This window comes from Hibiscus syriacus, unplaced genomic scaffold (assembly GCF_006381635.1).
Source record: "Hibiscus syriacus cultivar Baekdansim isolate YM2019G1 unplaced genomic scaffold, ASM638163v2 tig00110202_pilon, whole genome shotgun sequence".
Lineage (NCBI taxonomy): Eukaryota > Viridiplantae > Streptophyta > Magnoliopsida > Malvales > Malvaceae > Hibiscus > Hibiscus syriacus.
Genome location: NW_024062625.1, coordinates 755,679 through 777,749, shown reverse-complemented (window position 1 = coordinate 777,749; position 22,071 = coordinate 755,679). Strand labels below are relative to the sequence as shown.

The 22,071-nt window shown below is 37.1% G+C and overlaps 1 protein-coding gene, 1 long non-coding RNA gene and 1 pseudogene across 2 annotated transcripts; 2 read left to right on the top strand and 1 right to left on the bottom strand.

Annotated features, from left to right (window-relative positions):
• Nucleotides 1-843: 843 nt before the first annotated feature.
• On the top strand, nt 844-10,906 carry LOC120218965 (annotated as a pseudogene).
• Nucleotides 10,907-11,941: 1,035 nt separating this feature from the next.
• On the top strand, nt 11,942-20,887 carry LOC120219026 (FGGY carbohydrate kinase domain-containing protein-like). Its single transcript, XM_039215890.1, has 15 exons — nt 11,942-12,247; nt 13,036-13,115; nt 13,273-13,390; nt 13,519-13,697; nt 15,229-15,311; nt 15,417-15,601; nt 16,895-16,956; nt 17,155-17,248; nt 17,340-17,459; nt 17,788-17,907; nt 17,983-18,103; nt 18,203-18,359; nt 18,960-19,032; nt 19,991-20,118; nt 20,633-20,887. Exons 1-15 carry the CDS (start codon nt 11,968-11,970, stop codon nt 20,753-20,755), a joined length of 1,923 nt encoding a protein of 640 aa, XP_039071821.1. The 5' UTR covers nt 11,942-11,967; the 3' UTR covers nt 20,756-20,887.
• On the bottom strand, nt 14,130-14,530 carry LOC120219027. Its single transcript, XR_005525276.1, has 2 exons — nt 14,281-14,530; nt 14,130-14,235 (listed from the first exon to the last, which is right to left on the bottom strand). It is a non-coding gene; the product is annotated as an uncharacterized LOC120219027 (long non-coding RNA).
• Nucleotides 20,888-22,071: the final 1,184 nt, after the last annotated feature.

Genomic DNA, 22,071 nt, shown 5'->3' with positions numbered 1-22,071 from the left:
GTTTTTAGTAAGCATTGAGGACAATGACTCTATCAAATTTGGGGGAGGTAGGGTTCTTAAATCATTGCATGATAATATTAGTAGAATGAATATGCCATGACATTAGTAAGTGGTTGAATTGGTTTTCTGGAATAAATTAAGGATGCCCGATGATGATGAATTCTTTATGGCTAGGATTGAATGTACATGACTATTGAGGATGATAGAACCAACTCTAGGACTTGCTTCTTTAAAACCCTTGAATAAACGATTGTATGCTTTCCATGCTTATGGAACTTAGAAATTTTTTATAAGAGAATTCTTGCATGTTTTGGCATAAATGATGAAACCCCACTCTAAAAAAATGAGATTGTGAATAAATGCTACGGCATAACTGTAGAGGGACACTCCGCTATGCCATGGCATTTCCTGTAAACTGCAAATAAATAAATGGTAGCTATGGCATATGAGTGAATGAAAGTAGTCAAGGGATGACTCTACCTGACTAGCTCGGGGGTGGAAGGTATGCTCCCTTTCACCTAGAGTGTGGGATGGTAGGTGTGATGGGCTGACTCCTTCGTAGAAGAATAAAAAAATAATGTGGGAGTAAAATTCGTAAATGTCGTGGCAAAACAATAAAACTTGCTTAGAAAATTTTTAGGTTTGTTAAGTATGGACTGGATACAAACACGCACACACCAACACAAAGAATCTTGCCCTAGGGGACAGTACTTGATTTCTCAAACCAATCTAACATGTTGAAGCCAAATGTTCAAAGGGTTGAAATTCTATCCCATATAACTATTATGTTTCTAAACTTGCCATGGTATTTTTATTTTGCTTAATAATATCCATTACTTGAGGACAAGCAATAGCTTAAGTTTGGGGGTGTGAAAACTCCGTAAAAATGTCACATTTTGAGACCTTTTCACTTAAGTTATTGAATTTTTAAGACCAAATTTAGGACCACATAGATGCATTTAGGAGCATATAGTTGCATGTGGTGGAATTAGGTTTGCCGCGACATTTTAATTTGTCATCAGTGCTGTCTTATGGGGAAGGTGTTTGCTTAATGATGTGCAGGATTTGAGAGAAATGAAAAGAAAAAGGAAAATGTCGTGGCATAAGGAGATTGATGAGCAGAATGAAAATGCTGAGTTGGATTGATATTTCGAAAGTGAACAAAATGAAAGAAAAAATTTTTGGAACCAGCTGTCCCTATTTTCATTGGATCTCTGACCATGACCGAGGAATCTGCCTGAATCAGTGCTGTCTATTGGGTGCTCAGTCAATCATCTAGGCTAGACCATTGCCAGCTGCCCAGCAACACCATCGCCAGCTCTGCCCGATCCTCACGTGAATTAAGCATGATTTGGGGTATTTTTGGAATTTTAACATAAATCTTTATGGTTTTTCTCCCTATATAAATAGAGGATGAAGCCACAATGTTATGCACTTTGGTGCCACGCCATTTTTAGCTTAAAAGTTATAGAGAGAAGGTCTTACTTTTCTCCGTCAATCCTACTTGCTGTGGCATTTCTCGTGACAAACTTGAAGGAGTGGCGTTCTAAGTCATCCGAGAGGAGCTAGTTCGCTGGGAGCAGTTCGTGGTGGCCGAGGGAAGCTCCGACAGTGCACGTCGAAGGCTTTTCCTCATTCCCTTAGTTCTTTGCTTTCATATTTTGTTATTGGGTTGTAAGGAACAAATTAAACTTGACTTGTGTTTGTTTATTTCAAACCCCACCATGAACTAATCCTATTTGGTGGGAGTTCGCTTGGATGTTTAAGTTTTTATTTCAATGAATGGTTGCTTTTCTATGCTTTAATCTGTTTTATTTATGAAACTTAATGCCTTAAGGTTGTAGGAGCTACAAGATTAGCCTTTCCTTAGGAGGTTCTTAGGGTTTGAAAGAATACCTTGGCAAAATATCCTTAGTATTCAAGAGAAACTAGGGAGGAACTATATAAACAAAGGGTTCTAGGTAGTAACTATGCCTAATCCACCTTAGAGATAAGGCTAGGATTTCATTCGACTAAAAGGATTTGTGCAAGAACGATAGGTTAGATGTTAATGCTGCCGCAAAAAGGTATTGTTGAGACATATCCTGTTATCTGGACCAATAGGATCATTGTAGGGGTTTACGCCAATCGGTTTTACCAGGGCATCTTGAATCTGTCGAGTCCCTTACTAGAGATAGCATAGGGTACCTTAATATTCTCTGTCGGGCAGTAGAGGCATAGAGATAAAATCATTCGGAGAAGTAGACTTATATTTTCCTTAGTGACTCCCATCACTCACTCCCAAAGCAGCTTGTTGTGTGAGAAAGCTGAAGTCCTACATTTTAAATCTCGTATTTACATTTTATTTTGCCTTGACATTTCAATCTGTTCGCACGCATCACAATATAATTTGTCACGACATATCCATTTGCTACCACACTACCACCATTCTATTTCCACATCAGACATTACATTTTGCCACAACATTCTCATTTGTACATACCATCACTAATTTTACTTAGGTGACAAAGTAAAGTGCCTTGACAAACTTATTTGATTTCCTCAATTCCCTGTGGAGACGATACTCAACTTATCACTGTATTACTTGTTCGATTGTGTATACTTGCACATATTTCCGCACCCATATATAGTACTCACAAATAGCGAACACTTCCCGGGTGTGCAAAAATACCCGACATGGTTAACCCGACTTGTCGACCCAAACTTAAAAAAAATGAATACTTTTCTAAAAAAAATTACCCGACCCGGCATTTCCCGGGTCGGGCTCGGGGTCATAAAATTGAGTTTTTCCGGGTACTCGGTTACCCGATTAGTTTTATTTTTTTAATATATATATATATATAATAGATTATTTATATTATGAATTATTAGATTTTGTATTTCGAACTTTTACATTTTATGTTCGAATGTTGGAGTATGTAATTTGAAGTTTTCTTTTTTTTTTGGATAAGTAAAATTCCATTCATCCAAAAAAAGAAGGCAACAATTGCTGCTACAAAATAGATACTCAAATACACTACATCAATCCCCAATCTATACACATTTCCCTATTTACAGCATCAATTCTATTCATATGAGTTCTATGTAATTTGATTCTAACAGATTCTTTAATACAACTAACAACAGCTCCAGCAAAGCGATGAGTTCCTCCAAAATGTCTGCGATTCCGTTCTTCCCATATGAAGAGATGAATCCAGTCCAAGCCAACTTGAGAATATGCACTAGCAGAGATTTACCCTTAAGGTTAAGTAACTGCCACTGGAAAGAACCATACCAATCGAGAGGCGTCTGAGAAAGACCACAGGAGAGAAGGATGGCAGTCCAGATTTCCTTTGCATATGCACAGTCAGAAAAAAGGTGGTCGCGAGATTCAAGACCCGAACTGCACATACCACATCCTCCATCCATTACTACACCAAATCTAGAGAGCATGTCCTTTGTGGGCAATCTGTTCAAGATTGCCATCCAAGAGATCAGAGAGAACTTTGGGATATGGCCAGGAAACCATACCAGGTGATGCCAACGTACATTCTCGCACCTATTCCGAATGTTATCCCATATCCATCTGGCATTGATTTGGTCCCAGCAACTGCATGAGCCAAAAACCCTCCTAGCTTCACTCCTAATTCTGAACAACTTTGCTAGGATCCAGCTGAAATGAGCCTTAGAATCAGCATTCCAAAAATCTACTGATCTAAGGCAGTAAGAATTCACCCAAGCAATCCAGAGAGAGCCCTCTCCTGCCAGGATTTTCTTGATTAGCAATAAAAAGAAAGCTTACTCCAATCAGCTAAACTCATCAATCCCAAACCTCCCTCAGATTTCAAGGAACAGATTTGGCTCCAACTTACCCTAGCTCCTCTAGCTGGGGAGTCACACCCTTTTCAGAAAAACCTCATACATAACTTCTCAACATCCCTGATAACCCCTTTTGGTAGAATCAACTGCCTGCTCCAATAGCTGAAAACACTGAACATAACAGATTTGATGAGTTGTAGCATGTCACCAAAACTCAACTTCTTATTGGACCACTTGCTGAGCTTCTCCTTAATTTTTACCACCAAAGCAGAGCAGTCTTTTCCAGTGAGCTTCCTAGTCACCAAAGGCACTCCCAGGTACTTTATAGGGAGTTGTCCAACTCTAAAACCTGTACCAGCCTGAATTTGCTCAAGGACAGACCCAGATAAACCACAAATATAGAACTCAATTTTCTGCACATTAAGCCTCAGACCAGAAAACTCATAGAAGGCTTCCAAAGTGCTCAAAACACCCATAATAGCATCCATAGAACCATGACAGAATACCATCAAATCATCAGCAAAGCAAAGGTAGGTGAGGGAGATTCTCTTGCACTTGGAGTAGTATTTAAAAATACCATTCTTGGCAGAGACATCCAGTAAAGAAGAAAGGACATTCATCACCAATACAAAGAGGTAAGGGGATAAAGGGTCCCCCTGCCTGACCCCTCTAGCACTATTAAAATAACCAACTAGGCTTCCATTCAAGGAGATTGAAAATTTGGAGGAAGTGACACAAACCTTAATCCAACTACAAAACTTCAAAGGCAGACCCATAGCCTCCAAAACAACCATAAAAAACTCCCAGTTCACAGAGTCAAAGGCTTTTTGCAAATCAAACTTGATGGCACACCTAGGAGAGAGGCTCTTCCTAGAGTAACCTTTGACTATTTCCTGAGCTAGCAATGTGTTATCAACAATATTTCTCCCCTTTACAAAAGACGATTGGCTTAGAGAGATCATTCCAGGGAAAAAGAGAGCTAACCTAGTAGTAATGATCCTAGTGATGGTCTTGTATACTACCGAGCAACAAGAAATAGGTCTAAAGTCTTTAGCCCTACTAGCATTCAAGGACTTTGGGACTAAAACAATAGTAGTTGTATTAAAAGCTGGCAACATAAAAGAGGATTGAAAGAAAAACCTTACTGCAGCTAAAAAATCAGTGTCAACCACTCTCCATGAAGCCTTGAAAAACCAAGATGAGTAACCATTAGGACCAGAGCTTTTCCCATTGCCTTGCCTAAACAAGGCATCCTTGATTTCCTTATCATCAACCTCCCTTGTAAGCATTTCTTCAGCACCAGCATCCAGGGAGAAGTTTAACAAGCTCCTCAAATCTTCCACAGAAGGGCATCTAACCAAGGGATCAGCTGTCCCAATGAGATTAGTAAAGAAATTAACTAACTCAGCAGCCATATCATCAAATGAGTTCAAAAACTGGCCATTCTCAGTCTCTAAAATTTTTATGGTATTCCTCTTTTTATTTGATTCAAATCTTTGATGAAAAAAAATCTGGTGTTAAGGTCACCTTCTTTAAGCCAATGTACCTTTGCCCTCTGTCTATAAAAATCAGATTTCGTAACCTCTAGATCCACCAACTTAGCATGAACAGCTCTCTCCTCATCAATATTCCTCAGATCAGCATGGCCCAAGTTCCTCAGTTGGATCATTTCCAGCTCAGCTCTTTTGTAAAGAACTTTTTTTGAAATATCAGAGTACTACTCATTGTTAAGGTTCTTCAATTTAGGCTTTAATCTTTTCATCTTAGTGAAAAGCCTTTGCAAAGGGTTACCATCACAGTGCTCAAACCAATACTCTTTTACAATATTCAAGAAGTCAGCACTTGAGGTCCAACAGTTAAAAAATTTGAAAGGCTTCGGTCTTCTAGCCAAAGTACCCCTTTGAGTCTAAATCACACCAAGACAGTGGTCAGAAACACCCTGTGCCTTAAATTCAGCAAAAGAATCAGGGAAAACAGACAGCCAACCAGGATTAACCAAAATTCTATCCAACTTGCGAGCCAAGAATTCCACATCCTGTTTATTAGTCCAAGTGAATGAAGGACCCAGGAAAGGGTGGTCCAAAAGATCTAAGCCCTCCAGGCAGCCTTGAAAATCCTCCATATCAGGAGAGTTGTAAACACCAAGGGTCTCAAAATCAGAGCTCTCCTCAGCTCTGAGGATAACATTAAAATCTCCTCCAACCACCCATGGAGCAGAGCCATCCTCACATTTTAGGTATTTTAGCTGATCCCATAACCCTCTCCTGGCTGTCCTGCTATTACTACCATAAACAACAGTGATCAGAGTCCTATGACCATTTACACTACCATCTATAGTAAGGGATTGATCACTCACCCTAAAGACAGTAAAAGACCACTGCTTCTTCCACAAAACCCAAATTCTGCCACCCTCAATAGACTCATAATTCCCGACCATATTCCAGTCATTGGAGAAAGCAGAGATGAACTTATCAGCATTGATCCTCCTAATCCTAGTTTCCAAAAGACAAACAACATCAACTTCCAAAGTAACCAGCCTCCTTAACACCTTAACTTGCTTGAGAGGGTTATTAATCCCTCTCACATTCCAAAAGCATACCAACATCAAGTAATAGTAGGGCCAGCACCATTAACCACCCCCACACTCCCAATGCCTTTAGCTTTATCCACTATGTCCCTCTTCTTGGACTTAATTTCATTGAGCAAAACAACAACACCCATGGAAGCCACTCTAGCTTTCCTCTGACCATCCATAACACCTCCACCAGCTATCATATCAAGCTTACTAGAGGAGCCAACATTATCATTTTTCCTACCTCTAGTCTTCTTTTTTTGGAACATGGAGTCCTGCAAAGTGGGGAACTCCTTTACTGATCTCAAATCCTCTTGCAAGACTAGTTGAGCCATTTCCTCAACTAAGGAAGAATTAGGCCAGCTAATAGAATCAGCAATAACATCCCCTTGATTCTCCACAATACCATTTATTTCTCTGTCAGAGTCTTTCAAAGCAAAACCAAAACCAGTGCCAACAGCTTCTTGAAGATGACTATCTGGGATCTCCTGCAAAGCTACCACAGAGATTTCCTCAGCCATACCAACCACCAACTCAGGATTTAAACTATCATTACCAACTGCAGAGGTGGTATTAACAGAAGAACTAGGCAAATTGAATTCCACAGAGGTACTCAAATTAATACCATGATCCAGCTTCTTCTTATCATCAGAAATGACAACTACCTTTTTCCTCCAGACTTGAACCTCTTATTTCCCAGCAACCTTCTGACTGACAACATATCTACTGGCCAGATGGCCAAAAGATTTGCAGCTCGAGCAAGCTCTAGGAAACTAAGGAACAAACACTCCAACCCTCGCCATAGAACCATCCTTAAGGATTACCTGAACCTCATTTGGAATCACAGACTCCGCATAAACTTCAACACAAACTTTTGCATACTCAAGTCTACCCCTAAAAACTGTGATGGAGTCCATGTATAAAGGATTTCCTAGGGCACCAGAGATATAACTAAGCCCACTTCTAGAGTACAATTCTAGAGGCACATTATAAAGATGAACCCAAACAGGCATGTGAGAAAGATCAAAATCTAACATTTGCAAACACGGCTCCCACTTCCTCAACACCAGGGGCTTATTCAGAACATGCCAAGGCCCGTTCTCAAGGACCCAGTCCCTAAGGGCAGCATCCACAAACGAGAAAACATAAAGGTTTGCACCAGCTAGGCTAACCTTTACTGGAGAAGATTTCCCCCAAAGAGATCGAATGATTCGTTGCATCGAATCAAAATTAGGAGCAGCGCCAATGAATTGACCCACAACAGGAAAATTCCACTCAGCAATACCCTCCTCAATCACCTCCAAAGGCGGCTTAACAATGAGTATACCATCCAGAACCTCAAGAGGAAAGAATTCAAGAGACTGGTCTGCTGATCCAACGAAAAGCTTCCTTCAATCAAGCTTTAAAGGCGACGAATCCATGAATTAACTACCCATAGAGCTAGCAAACCAACCAGAAAAGAAAGACCCAGCAGGAAATTAGGATCGGAGAGGAGAATTGGAGACCACATCAGACCAGCTAACATGCGCCTTGAGAGAATCCATTCCGCTTTGAATTTTATATTGAGCCAAACTTGTCATCACTCCTTTTATTGATGAACATGTAGTGTTCTTCACCTGATGGAGACGTGAACTTAACTAACATACAAAGAGAAAAACTCGTTAGTCCAAAAAAGTCACCATTAAAGAGAAGCGATTTTCTGTGGGTGGAACACCAGTAGAGCTCAAACAGAGCTGTGATTCTTTCTATTTGTTAAAGATTCCCAAAGGTAATTTGAAGTTTTTGAACATTTAAATTTGTGTATATTTTTTTAAATTAATAATTTGAAAATGAAAAAAATCGGGTACCTGCAACATCTGGGTTGGGACACGGGCCGAGAAATCACCGATTCGGATTTGCACACCCCTACATCTCATGACTACTCCTAGGCTAACTATAAGTAAAACTCTTTACTTTAGTTGAAACTCTAATATTTAAGTTCTATTCAAACAAGGACTATGATATTTGGCTTTATTTTCCAAGTAATGGTCGACCTTGCTAGGTGGACAAGTCCTAAGTCGGTACTGACCTTGGCCCTCAGTGCACCCTCGGTGTGCGCAAGCCTCGACCTTGTGTGCCCCCGATGTGTGTTGCCCTCTCCCTCAAGTGACCCCCTTTGTTTTTTCATCTTGGTTCTAAGCGCACACTCGGTGTGCGTTAGCCCCGACCTCAAGTGCATCCTGTTGCTTGTTGGCTAGAGCCCTCAGCTAACCTTGTCATGCGTTAGTCTCGGTTCTAGGTGCACCTTGGTGTGCGGTGGTCACGACCCTAGGCGACCTTTGTTGTTTGATGGTCGTGCTTGTGGGTAGTTTGGGGTGGGGTTGTCTTTACCCTGTTCGATGTTATGTGTACCTTAGTCTCAGCGTGACCCTTGTGAGCCGTCTGGACGGCGTCTTTCTTACCCTGATAGGTGTTGGTCTTAGGAATGACAGAACAACCCGAACCCGATGGGGAAACCCGAAACCTGGCTAAGTTCGGGTCGGGTCGGGTCTGAATAATATCGGGTCGGGTCGGGTATCAGGGTAAAATTCAGGGATTTTTTTTGGGTTCGGGGATGGGCCAAGGTATCCCCGCCCCGATTATATATATATAATATATAATATTTTTTATATTAATTATTAAAGTAAAATTTGGTTGATTTATTGATAAATTTCTCAATGTAGGGAGCTACCAAAGAAAGTGACAAAAGTTGCATGACGATTTTGGATGACTTTATTTGACTTAATATTACGTATGCATCTTCGATGTATGATTTGAATATCGGAACAAGTTTGTATTTAATTATGTGTGTGTTTTATTTTGGAGTTTAGACAATTATTTAGAATTGAGTTTGAATTTGTGACTGTAGTTTGAATTATAAATCATGTAGACTAATTTTTCAGGTTTTGTGATCGTTTTTCCTATTTTTTATGAAAACTACGGCTGATAGGTTTTTCTCGGGATCGGGTCGGGTTCGGTACAATACTTTGGGTCGGGTTCGGGTACAATACTTCGAGTCGATTTCAGAGACGGGGCAAAAAAATCACCGACGGAGAACAGGACAAGGACAAAGATTCATTTTAGAGATGAGGATGAAAGAGCAAAATCCGGCCCGAATCCGCCCATTGCCGTTCCTAGCTGGTCTCGGCACCACAGTAAAAATAGGATGCTTTGTGTTAATTGCGGCCCCACAAGTTCACGTGTATATAACCAAGCTCAAGGGAGCTTCCTCAGCTCTTCCTATGCCCTTTTTCTTTACTATATAAATGTCAAGCTCTGCCATTCCTCTGACAATCACACCAAATTATCGAGCTACAAACTTGTCATTTTCCAATATATTCTCTCACTTCTCTTTGCTGTGCAAAAACCAGTAAACAAAATGCGTTCTTTAGATTTTAAGTTTACCTTGCTTATGCCTCATATAGTCGGATGCCTCTTATAGTCGGTTGTCTCGTTACAGCATTTGTTAACAACTTCGACAATGATTTTGACATTACATTGGGAGATGGCCGTGGTAAGATTATTAACAATGGAGAGGTTCTCACTCTCTCACTTGATAAAGCTTCTGGTTCTGGTTTCCAGTCCAGTAATGAGTATCTTTTTGGCAAGATTGATATGTAACTCAAGCTTGTACCTGACAACTCTGCTGGAACGGTCACTGCCTACCATGTAAGTTATTCTCCATTTAATTCTTCTTTTTAACACTTTATTATGTAGAAATGACAGATAACTGTAGCTTATGTATATTTCACTAGTTGTATCTGCAACTATCTTCGAAAGGGTCAACATGAGATGAAATTGATTTTGAGTTCCTTAGAAATCTAAGTGGTGATCCTTACATTCTTCACACCGACTTGTTCAGCCAAGGAAAGGGCAATAAAGAACAACAGTTCTATCTCTGGTTTGATCCAACAATGGGTTTCCATACTTACTCCATCCTCTGGAATACCCAACGCATCATCTTCTCTGTGGATGGTACACCTATTAGAGAGTTCAAAAACCGACTTGTTCAGCCAAGGAAAGGGCAATAAAGAACAACAGTTCTATCTCTGGTTTGATCCAACAACGGGTTTCCATACTTACTCCATCCTCTGGAATACCCAACGCATCATCTTCTCTGTGGATGGTACACCCATCAGAGAGTTCAAAAACATGGAATCAATCGGTGTCCCATTTCCAAAGAACTAACCGATGAGAATCTACTCCAGTTTGTGGAATGTTGATGACTGGGCCACAAGGGTTGGTCTGGTTAAGACCGATTGGTCCCAAGCTCCTTTCACTGCCTCTTATAGGAACTTCAATGCCGATGCTTGTGTGTGGTCCAATGGAGCTTCTTCTTGCAAATCAAGTTCCCCATCTTCTTCTGCATCAACCAACAATGCGTGGTTCTCTCAAGAGATGGATTCAACAAATCAACAAAGGCTGCGACGGGTACAGAAGAACTATATGATCTATAACTACTGCACTTATGTCAAGAGATTTCCTCAAGGTTTACCCTCATATTGCAACATGTCTTAAAAGACCTAGGTCCACTTAGGGGTAGTTAAATTAGAGATCAATATTCATTATTCTTTGATATTTTATTATTTTTCTTTATATTAAGTCGCGACTCTTTTGAAATTTGAGATTTCTTATTACTTTTATATGCAATAGATTATTATGAAATATATATTCCAAACAAATATACTGATTAAAATTTTTAACCATTTATATTTTATTTTTAATTTCTTTAAGTTAGATAAATATATATTTATGTAATGATTTATATTTAGAGTTTATAATTATTTGCAGGAATCAAGTTATTTTAGTGACTAAGAGATTTATTAATATCTCTTGTGATCCAGGATTTGAGCATCACATATACTCGAAGTATAAACCTTCATTATTAAAAGAGTTGAGAATTTGTAAATAGATATTACCTTGTAATTTGATTTATAAAAAAAATATAATTATTCTTTTCAATGATAATAAAAAATTTTAATGGCTTAGTTTATTTTTTCATAAAAAAAATTTAAACCTAAACTTTTACATATAAATATACTTTTATCATTACATTTAACATTTGATTTTTTGATATGAATTATTTTAAGGTAAATTACAAGATTTCTCACTTTTGTTTTAGTTTTGTACAATTTTTCATTGACTAATCATTTAAAAGTTGATAAGGTAAGTGATTAAATCTTAATTAAATAAAAAACGAACATGACCTTATTTTAATAAAATAAAAACGAAAGTGATCAAATATTTTTTTTTTTTGAAATTTAGTGAGGAAAAATGTATAAAACTTAAATGAATGTGACAAATATGTAGTTTATCCATTATTTTATTTCTATACTATATTAGTAAAGATTTTAAAATTGAAAAATATAAAATATTTATATATTTTTTAAAATAGTTTATTTTTATAAAATTAATAAAAGTATTTTATTAGAGAATTACCCTTTAACCAAAACTAAAATTAATTAGCTTTCAACTCATTATTATCGGCTTACAAACAAAAGCAAATTGACAAGTAAAGGAAGCATGAACGGATGAGCAAAACGAAAACCACAGATTAAACAGAGTTTACCAAACACAAAATGATGAAAGAAATAGAGAAAATTAAAGGAAAAGATGTGTCAGGTGAAGGGAGATCTCAATCGGATACGACGCCGCTTCTGGGCAAACATAAACACAAACACAAACAACAACATCATCATCCAATTATCCGGTTCCATTCCTCTCCCTCCGCATGTTCCCACAGCATCTCCTCTCCTTTGTTCCTTGAAATGGCCGCCGCTATCTCCTCCTCCTCCTCCCCTACTTCCCGTCGTTCAATCTTCCTCGGCATCGACGTCGGCACCGGTAGCGCACGCGCCGGTCTGTTTTCCTCCATTTTTATTTTCTTCATATAATAATAACTGCGTGATTATTTATAGTTTTGATTGAAATGCTATACACTTTGGAGTAATTTGGAATAGAAATTGTGTTTGACACTTCATAATAAAAGTAGACACTACCCGTGTGATTGCTGCAACTGAAGTAGGAGGAAGAAGAAAAAGTTTGACTCACCCTTTCTCTAGTTTAAACCGATGCATCCACTCTGTTATCCCCTTTCAACTTTCCTATTAATCTCTATATATCTTGAATACTTAGCTTCACTTAAACATCGTCTTTCGTCCTTGTTTGAACTTAAATTGGAGTAGTAATTAGAAATGAAAATGGAATGTTGACGAGTAAAATTAGTTTATCGAGAATGGACTGATGCTTTTCAATTTTTTTTTTGATTTGGTGTTTATGCCTTTTCTTTTTAGTCAAATATGATTCTTGCTTCTTTTCTTATATTTAACTTTCCTTACGAATTTATATCTGCTTTGATGAAGATGAAAGCTATTGATGAAGATGAAAGCAAATAGCGTAAACACTTGAAAATGAGTCAAGATTTTTGAGATGATATCTTCTTATATTTTGTGAACTTAGTCTATTGGAGATTGTTTAATAGCTGAAAAACTTTGTATTTCAATTTAAATATGGAAGTTGCTTTCTTTATTTTTCCGACCTATTACAAAAGGCACACATCATGCATTTTTTCTTTTGCAATATAGCCCTTTTTTTTGGGGTTAAACCTTATTGCTGCGTTTTTGTTTATATATTACTGCCTGCTTCAGGTCTCTTTGATGAGCAAGGGAAGCTTCTAGGATCTGCTAGTAGCCCAATACAAATATGGAAAGAAGGTGACTGTATCGAGGTAAAAATAAACGAAAATTCAATCTTTGTGGAGTTACTGTTCTATGATCCTATTAATTTGTAGCTGAGTTTATGTGGCAACTTACTTTGATTGGAGTAAACATTACCATACTTATAATGAATACTTTTTTAATCGAGACCATTTCTTTTTATACCAGCAATCTTCAACTGATATCTGGCATGCAGTCTGTTCAGCTGTAAAATCAACATGTTCACATGCAAAAGTTGAAGGGGAAGAGGTGAAGGGCATTGGATTTGCAGCTACTTGTTCACTTGGTTTGTATTTGGAAATATTTATCCAACACAGTGTCTGAATGAGAACTCTTTTTGTTAATGCTGTATGCCATGTAATCGCAATGGAAAGGTAATCGCAATGTTAAGGAAAATATGGCTTCTTCATGCAGTGGCTGTGGATGCAGATGACTCTCCTGTTACAGTTTCTTGGAGTGGTGATTCAAGAAGAAATATTATAGTCTGGATGGACCATAGGGCTGTTAAACAAGCTGAGAAGATTAATTCTCGTAACTCGCCTGTGTTACAATACTGTGGTGGATCTGTTTCACCGGAGATGCAGCCACCAAAGGTACCCAGTCAACAAGTTTCGCCATCCGATTTTTTTGCATAGTCTATATTCAATATTGAATGATTTTGCAGGGTAAATCTACCCTGAATATGCAGCTTCTTTTGTTGGAAAAATAGTAAAAAACAACTTATTCTGAACGTTTATGTTGGGAAGATAGAACACCCTGTATTCTGATATACATAATAAACAAAATGGAATTTGAAGTTATTTTACCCATTTCCAGTATGCTTAATCATAATATCATATTTTGGAATGTGGACCTAAAACGATAATGCCTGGTTTCTTTTTCTCACTCAGTCTTATGCACCCTGGTAATATAAGTGGATCTTTTTGTCAAATACTTGCTGAACAAGAATCCTCCATCACATATTATTGGTAGTTTGGTACATATCTTGAATATTTGGTTCTGAGCCTTGAATCTTGCAGGTCCTTTTTTTATTGTGATAGGGATGTCTAAAATAAGCTCAGTAGATTATTTTTGGTTAGGGTAGATGATAACATGAGCCTCCTTTTTCCTTAATTTTGGTAAACGTAGCAACTTTGCAGCAAGAAGGCAATAAAACTAGTATGAGTACTGTAGCACCTTTGCAGCAAGAAGGCAATAAAACTAGTATGAGTACTTAGGATTGCTGATAAATGGGCAATTATTCTGTGAAAGGATGGTGGTAAGAAGGGGGGAGGGGGGTTCTAAAGCAGTGCTTCTTGTTGGTGTGCTCTTCTTAGAATCTTAGTTGAAAATTAGTTCAAATCATTGAACTAATTCAGTTTGTCGGGGACTTGTGGTAGGGAGGTCAAAATAGGGTTGTAAACGAATAGGTCATTCGACGAACCACTTGTGAACCGTTTCGCATATTGTTTTTTTGATAACGTAAATAAATGAGTATGAACAAAAAAATGTTTGTTTAATTAAACGAACCTATTTGAACAAAGGTGTGTTTGGTTCGTTTAGTTCGTTTATACTCACAAACAAGCTCGTTTATTTAAAGTTGATATTTTTCCTACAAAGTACTTAAAAGCATGTATGTTTATTTTATTTGTTTCTAATATAATTTTAATATTAATGTTTGATTATTAGATCTAACATTAAGAAATATGTTTATTTTCAGTTTGATTGTTTATTATTTTTAAACAGATTATAATTGCTCGTGGGCATGTTCAATTACATATTCACGAACCTGTTCATTTATTGTTCACAAAACGAACATGATCACATTGAAATTTTAAACGAACACAAACCGAATGCGAACATGCTTAAAATGAACAAATGATCATGTTTATTAAGAATACCTACTGTTTTAGGAGTCTTTTAAAATTATGATTTTTTATTATCTTTATCTCTGGATAAATTTTATCTTTCAGTAGAGTACTTTATTAGGAGTTAATCACTAAGTGTTAAATAGGGGACATATGCATGCTATTACGGCAGATTAGAAAATAAGAACTTCAGTTTTCATTTTTCTTTCTGTTTTTTGGTTTGTCTTCTGTTTTCTGTCAGAGACAATGATTGATAATTTTGTTTTTCCTTTTGCAGCTTTTATGGGTGAAAGAAAATTTGCAAGAGTCTTGGTCAATGGCTTTTAGGTGGATGGACTTGAGTGATTGGTTGTCATACAGGTTCTTTCTTCTGCTCATCTATCTCATTTGCTTCTTTATGTCAAGACATCATGCTCTTTTTTTACCTTATGAACTCAACGTTATTTTTTTTACTTCCTTTAATAGGGCAACAGGAGATGATACACGAAGCCTATGCACCACAGTATGCAAATGGACATATCTTGGTCATGCACACATGCAGCAGATGAATGAGAGAGATTCTCGTGACATGGAAGCTTGTGGATGGGATGATGATTTTTGGGAGGAGATTGACTTAGGTGATCTTGTTGAGGGCCATCATGCTAAGATCGGTATACTTTAAGAGTTTCATTTCTTGATCTTTATCTTTTGGTTGGATGTGAGAGTAGAGCAGTTTCCTGTGTACATGGATAATTTTCAATAGATTGGAATAGCAGCTAGACTGAGTTGATGAGCCATTTTGTAGTGAGGTTGGCAGCATTGGTCATATTATACACTTCAAACCATATACTCAACAAACTTGATAGGAAAAATGAGCTTTGTTATAATTTCCAACTGTACCTCCTTTAACTTGCATCTTTTCATAGGATAATTCATACTTCTATTTTCTACATGTCTAATTAGCTTTCCCCTCATTTTACCCTAAATGGCTGATATGTATCCACTACATTTTCCCTCATCTACTCATTCGTCAATTTATCTTATCCATCATTTATTGATACAAGCCAATTCAAGAACAGTTAGAAAAGAGAAGGAAGAAAAAGTAAGATGGAGAAGAGAAGGAATACAAGAGTTAGAGAAACAGAGAGAAGAGCATAAAAGGAAGAGATATTCATTGTGTATATTTCGTTCATGCCAGCTGCCCTGATCATGGCCACAATATAACAACCAAGAAATGGATCTCGGCTAGTTATAACAAAAATTACAAAAAGTACTACTAACAGAGTAAAATTGAGCTACCCAAAATGCATAATTTCGTTATACTTGTATTTTCCTTTATAAAATTTCGCAATCAGTCAAGATTCTAGATGCATTTCTTCTTTTGTCCATTATGCTTAGATCATGTGGATGACATCTCCGGCAATACCCCCAATCCTTTTTGTAATTGAGCCTAGATGCCGAAATTAATTAGCAGTGTGCCTATCTTCAATTCTCTTGCTTCATTCCTATTTGGATCTACCTTTTAAATATTCTTTTTTTTTCTAGAGTGACTGAACTTTATACTACAAAGTCTCTTTCCATAACTGAAGGTTGGCAGTAAGAATTTATTTTTTCTCAACATAGCTTATCATTCTGTAAAATTACATCCAATAGCTGACTGCTGGTGTAGGCTTATTGCTGTTAAAATGCTCTGTTTTTACACAATTACGTGCCTATTATGTTACTTTATTGTCCATTCAAGATTCAAATGCAGAAGAAAATTCGACGGTGGCATTAATAGTAGAAGTGCAATGACTTTGTTAGTGCTTTCTAGTCAGTTTTAGACTTGTACTTAGATTATGCAGCTGTATTGTGAACGTGTCAAAAAAACATTGAAATTCACAGTGAAAGAACTTTTGCTATCTCTTTAAAAAAAATTAACTTAACCTTTTAGTTTTACAACATGACACATTCTATAATGACAGGACGAAGTGTAGCTTTTCCAGGCCATGCTTTGGGATCTGGTCTCACTCCTACTGCTGCAAAGGCAAGAAATTTTGTACTCTAGATTTGAAGTTGTTTTCAAGTGGTCCTCCCTTGAGGTCAATTAATGAAGTCAATGTACTTATTTAGATATAAGAATGCGAACATGGACCTTTTATGTGGCTTTGTAGGTTTGTTCATCTTTGTCTGTAGATTTTGACCCTTTTCTGGTTCTTTTATAATTGAGAATTTATATCTTCAGGAACTTGGTCTTGTAGCTGGAACGCCTGTCGGGACATCACTGATTGATGCACATGCTGGTGGTGTGGGGGTAATGGAAAGTCTGCCTGAAAAAGGTTTATTTATTGGAGAAATTTTTCACTTTTTTCTTTCCTTTCCTTATTCGCTACAATATTTAACTTTTTGGAAAAAGTGACACATGTTCAGAGGACGATAATGAAGCTATATGCCGTCGTATGGTGCTGGTCTGTGGCACTTCTACTTGTCATATGGCTGTATCACGGGACAAGCTATTTATTCCTGGGGTATGGGGACCATTTTGGTCAGGTAAAATCTCAAAATATATAATGTAGTTACAGAGTGGTCTATGAGACTGGCTTTATTAAATATTATCTGATAATTCTTGCCAATTAGGCATCTATATATCTTTTTCGTTTGTTACTAGCATGTACATATACTCATGCCTATACATAATGTTTGATTGGGTTAGACTTCTCTCAAAGTTTAACTCATTATTTAACCATTCATCTTTGTCACTTTGGTTAACACTAATGGCATAATTTGAATGATTTTATATTATACCATGTAAGTTTACTTATGGTAGATATGCATCATTAATGGTGATTTGGTGTTTCCTTTTTGCTTTGATTTTTAGCAATGATACCTGAGTACTGGCTCACAGAAGGGGGGCAGAGTGCTACTGGTGCATTATTGGATTACATAATTGAGAACCATGTTGCTTCTCCTCAACTTGCAAACCGTGCTGCCTCTCAGAGTAAGAAATTGGTTTGTGTCCCCCTCTTTCTAATTCTAGGGACTGGCTTGACTTTCTATTCTATGTTCATTCCAGAAACTTCTGTGTTTCTGCTACTGAACATGATGTTAGAATCAATGATGCATGAGATGCAGTGTCCGTTTATTTCTGCTTTGACTGAAGATACACATGTCCTTCCTGACTTCCATGGAAATAGGTAAAGCATTTGAAGAATTGAATAATGAGTTTTCCAGTTCTTACTGCAGCCTACATATCAGTATGAATGAGCTTAAGATTTTACCATTGTGATGCACAGGTCTCCTGTTGCAGATCCAAAAGCAAAAGGAGTAGTGTTTGGATTGACTCTGGATCCTAGTGAACAACAATTGGCTCGTCTATACCTTGCCACAGTACAGGGTATTGCATATGGTACACGCCATATTGTGGAGCATTGTAATGCTAATGGTCACAAGGCAAGATATGCACCTTTCTTCTCTTTTTTGTTTATACACACACACACACACACACACACTTGGTTGAAACAATTATGAATCAAACCCTGTTGTTGTGATAAAAAAAAACTTGGAAGCAATTGGACTTGGAATGAAGTGATTGCATAATGAAGAATTAAGCAAGGATTAGTTTGAGGTACCTGCATAATGGATAAATAGGCTACCATCCTTGATGGATAAAAATGGAATTAGGTTAATCATTTCAGTTCAATCCATAGTGCCTGCTTTTTCTGTGTGATAAAGAGCGTAAGCTTTCAGTCTAGTCAAATTATAATGTAGATTGGCTGTTGGCAAATGGCCTGACTGGTTGTTAAATTGGTCCCAATTCATTCCATGTCCTCACCTGCACTCTCATTTCCTGTTATTATATATAAAACAAAGTTGTGCACGTGCAAGAAGCTCCAATTAGAAGCAATCTAATTATTGCTCGATGATTAAATATGTTGCTGCTGCTGTTATGGCTTAACAATAGGGTTGCTTGGCATTGGGCCATTGGTTCTTCATAATTCGTTTCTCTTATACCCTGAAATCCTTCCTTAGTATGTCTCTCCCTTTGTGCAGATTGATACATTGCTTGCATGCGGTGGCCTCTCAAAAAACCTCCTTTTCATTCAAGAGCATGCAGATATTATTGGTTTGTACATTTATTTTCTTCCATTTTGCATGCATGCATGGTCCTGTGTGCATGTTCCTGCATGCTTAGTAACTTTCATCTTTCGATTTATGATTAAGGTTTTATATACCTTATAGTCTATAGCAACATAGAACCTTGTTTTGGTCTAATGTTTCTTTTTCCTCTGCACTCAAGTGATGCATTCCATGTAGCCAAACATTTTTGTTAATATGACTAGGGAAAAGGCAGAATTTTTCTAGGGTTAAGCTAACTTTGGATGTAAAAATTTCTTAGATGTAAAGAGGAACTTGCCACTGCCCCTTAAAAGACTGATTGTTAATGTTATGGTAATTATAAGTTTTTAAAAATGTAATTTTGTCTCCTCTTAAGATGTACAGAAGAACCTGTGGATGCTCCCTTGAAAGTGTGATTTAGTGGCTGACAGGACCTTCCTTGAGTTTGAGCTTTACTTAGGGTAGCTTTACTTTGGGTATGGTCTTTAATAGAGTTTACTGGTTCTATATTTGTAGCTGCTGTAGGCAAAGATTAATTTTCTTCCATGTCATGGAGAGTTCTTAGAATGAAAGATTTCGACATTGTCTTACACATTATTGTTGAAACGTAGAACGTTGAACTTTGTAGTCAGTTATGGCTGTATCATGTAGATTGAGATCTTCATTTGAGAACTGTAACCTTTACTGAAATCTAAATTCACTGTAAGTTGAAACCACCTAGAAAGGTTAGTGTGGAAACACATTATTCTTACATCATTATAGAAGACAGAAGACACTTTGAATTAGATTTATGTAATTCTCACATAAAACAAGTGAACCGGGTCATCTAGGAGGGTGTTGGCATCTTAGTTATTGCTGGGCACATGCTGATAAAAAACTTGTGGCTTTCTTGCTAAGAATTTGCTATTCCCTCTTTTGTTATTTATTCATTTTATTGGTGGGAGACCATTTGCTCATAATTTCAGGTTGCCCTATAATACTTCCTCGTGAAAGTGAGTCGGTGCTCTTAGGGGCTGCTATTCTCGGTGCAGTTTCTGCAAAGAAGTATACTTGTCTTAATGAGGCTATGAAAGCACTTAATGCAGCTGGTCAGGTAAGCTATCGGTCATGTTTTTTTTTTATTGTTAGTTGGTGCTTTTATCATGAAAATATGTGTAGAACTGTAGAAGGTCCAGTTGAAAATTGAGCTGTATTTCGGTTTTACATCTTTCATAAAGTGGTTCAACTTAAACAAGTTAACTGATGGTAATGCATGAAATCTAGCTTAGGAAGGTGGTCTCATTTAATTTGCTCAATCTCCTTGTGGTGCAAAGAATAGTTGCGTGTGACCTCTGATTGATTGGCATCAACTAATCGAAGGGCAGGCCTGTTTTGGCCTTTTGGGCATTAAATTTATTTGGGCTAATGATTTGGCTGGTGCCTAGGTTGTAGATACCATTTTTTTAAACTGGCTTAAATTGTTTAAGTTTGATGTTCTACGATTTCTTTCCATATGTGTCTCTCTATTTAATTATGCAACCGAGATCATACCACTTATGTGGTTCAATAGACGATTGTCTCTGATATTGTACTTGACATAGACCAATTCAACTCTTGAAACCATGCAGGTCATTCATCCATCAACAGACCCAAGGGTGAAGAAGTATCATGATGCTAAATACCGCATCTTCCGAGAACTTTATGAGCAGCAGCTGTCGCAACGTTCGATTATGGCTCAAGCTTTGGCATAGGTAATGAGGTATCTGGTGGCAACTTGTGTATTTCAATTGGGTGTTTGGTTTTAACAAAAAAATGAGTTGAATTTTAAAGAAGTCGGGCGGTGTATTTACTTGTAAATATCTATATACATCTTTGGTTTTGCACTTGCATGTGAAAAATAGTACAAACAACAGGGAATAAAAGATCAATGGAGGGATTCACATATTTGATTCATTTAGCCTCTGCTTGGTGTTTCAAGACAGCCGGTTTTGGCGGACTCCATGGTTTCAATTTGTTTTCTGTTGAATTACGTGTTAGTTTTCAAGTCCAGTAGCGTGGTCGGTTTGGGGCTCACTATTCTGCAGTTTACGTCATTACCGAAATCTTAAAGTCGTATCACTTGAAGGAAACGACTTTAGTGATGGAATACCAAAAGATTTGGGCATATAAAACATGTTTATAAATTTGCAGATATTGGGATCGCGTGAGAGTACTACTCTCTCAGCCTCGATTCCTTTATCCATCTTTATTTAATGAATTTGTTAGTAGTCTTGTGTTTAGGGTGGATTCATTGGACTGTTTGAGAGTTTGTTGGTGGTGTTTAGGGGTGTTTATCGAGCGAGTCGATCACGAGTTAGACAATATTTAACTCGTGCTCGTTAAAAAAATTTGTTATTCGACTCGTTGCTCGTTAAAATTTTGTTTTACTCGTGCTCATTAAAAAAAATTGTTGCTCGACTTGGTGCTCGTTAAGTTAGTTAAAATTTTACTTGATTCATGCTCGTTGAAATTTTTTTTACTCGATTTGTTACTCGGGAAGGGTAATTAGTGTTTATATTTTAGTGTAGTAAATTATCAATTGATAATTTAATATTTTTTATTGTTTATTAAAAGATTAATAGATTATAAAATTAGTAATATTTATTAATTAGTAATTTAGTATCTTTCTTATTATCTATTAATAAAATTATTAAGTAGGTTTAATTTTTTAATGTAGTAATTTTTTAAGGTGACTACTTACAAATTATAAAAAAAAATTAACAAGGTGTTCACGAAGTTATTGAGTTTGATCATGCTCAACTCAATTCGTTAATGTTTCCAATGGAATTTGAGCTCGAGTTGAGTCAATCTGAGTTAAGTATTACCTGAGTTTTGACTAAGTCGAGTTCGAGCCGTTCACAAATTGTTTAACTCATTAAGCACCTCTAGCTGTGTTTATAGTCTGCAAGAGAGAAAGGTGAATTACGGGATGTCATCCTGTCCGAGTTTGCACATCATTCGATCTTTGATACTGAATCCGTCAGTTTTTTTAATGAAATTCTTAAAATAATATGGAAGTGTCTCTTAA

Coding starts and splice junctions, on each gene's coding strand:
- LOC120219026 (XM_039215890.1), top strand. CDS start 11,968: ATGATGAAAGAAATAGAGAAAATTAAAGGAAAAGATGTGTCAGGTGAA. Junction 16,957..17,154: donor TCACTCCTACTGCTGCAAAG/GCAAGAAATTTT, acceptor TTATATCTTCAG/GAACTTGGTCTTGTAGCTGG. Junction 17,460..17,787: donor ATGGGGACCATTTTGGTCAG/GTAAAATCTCAA, acceptor TTTGATTTTTAG/CAATGATACCTGAGTACTGG.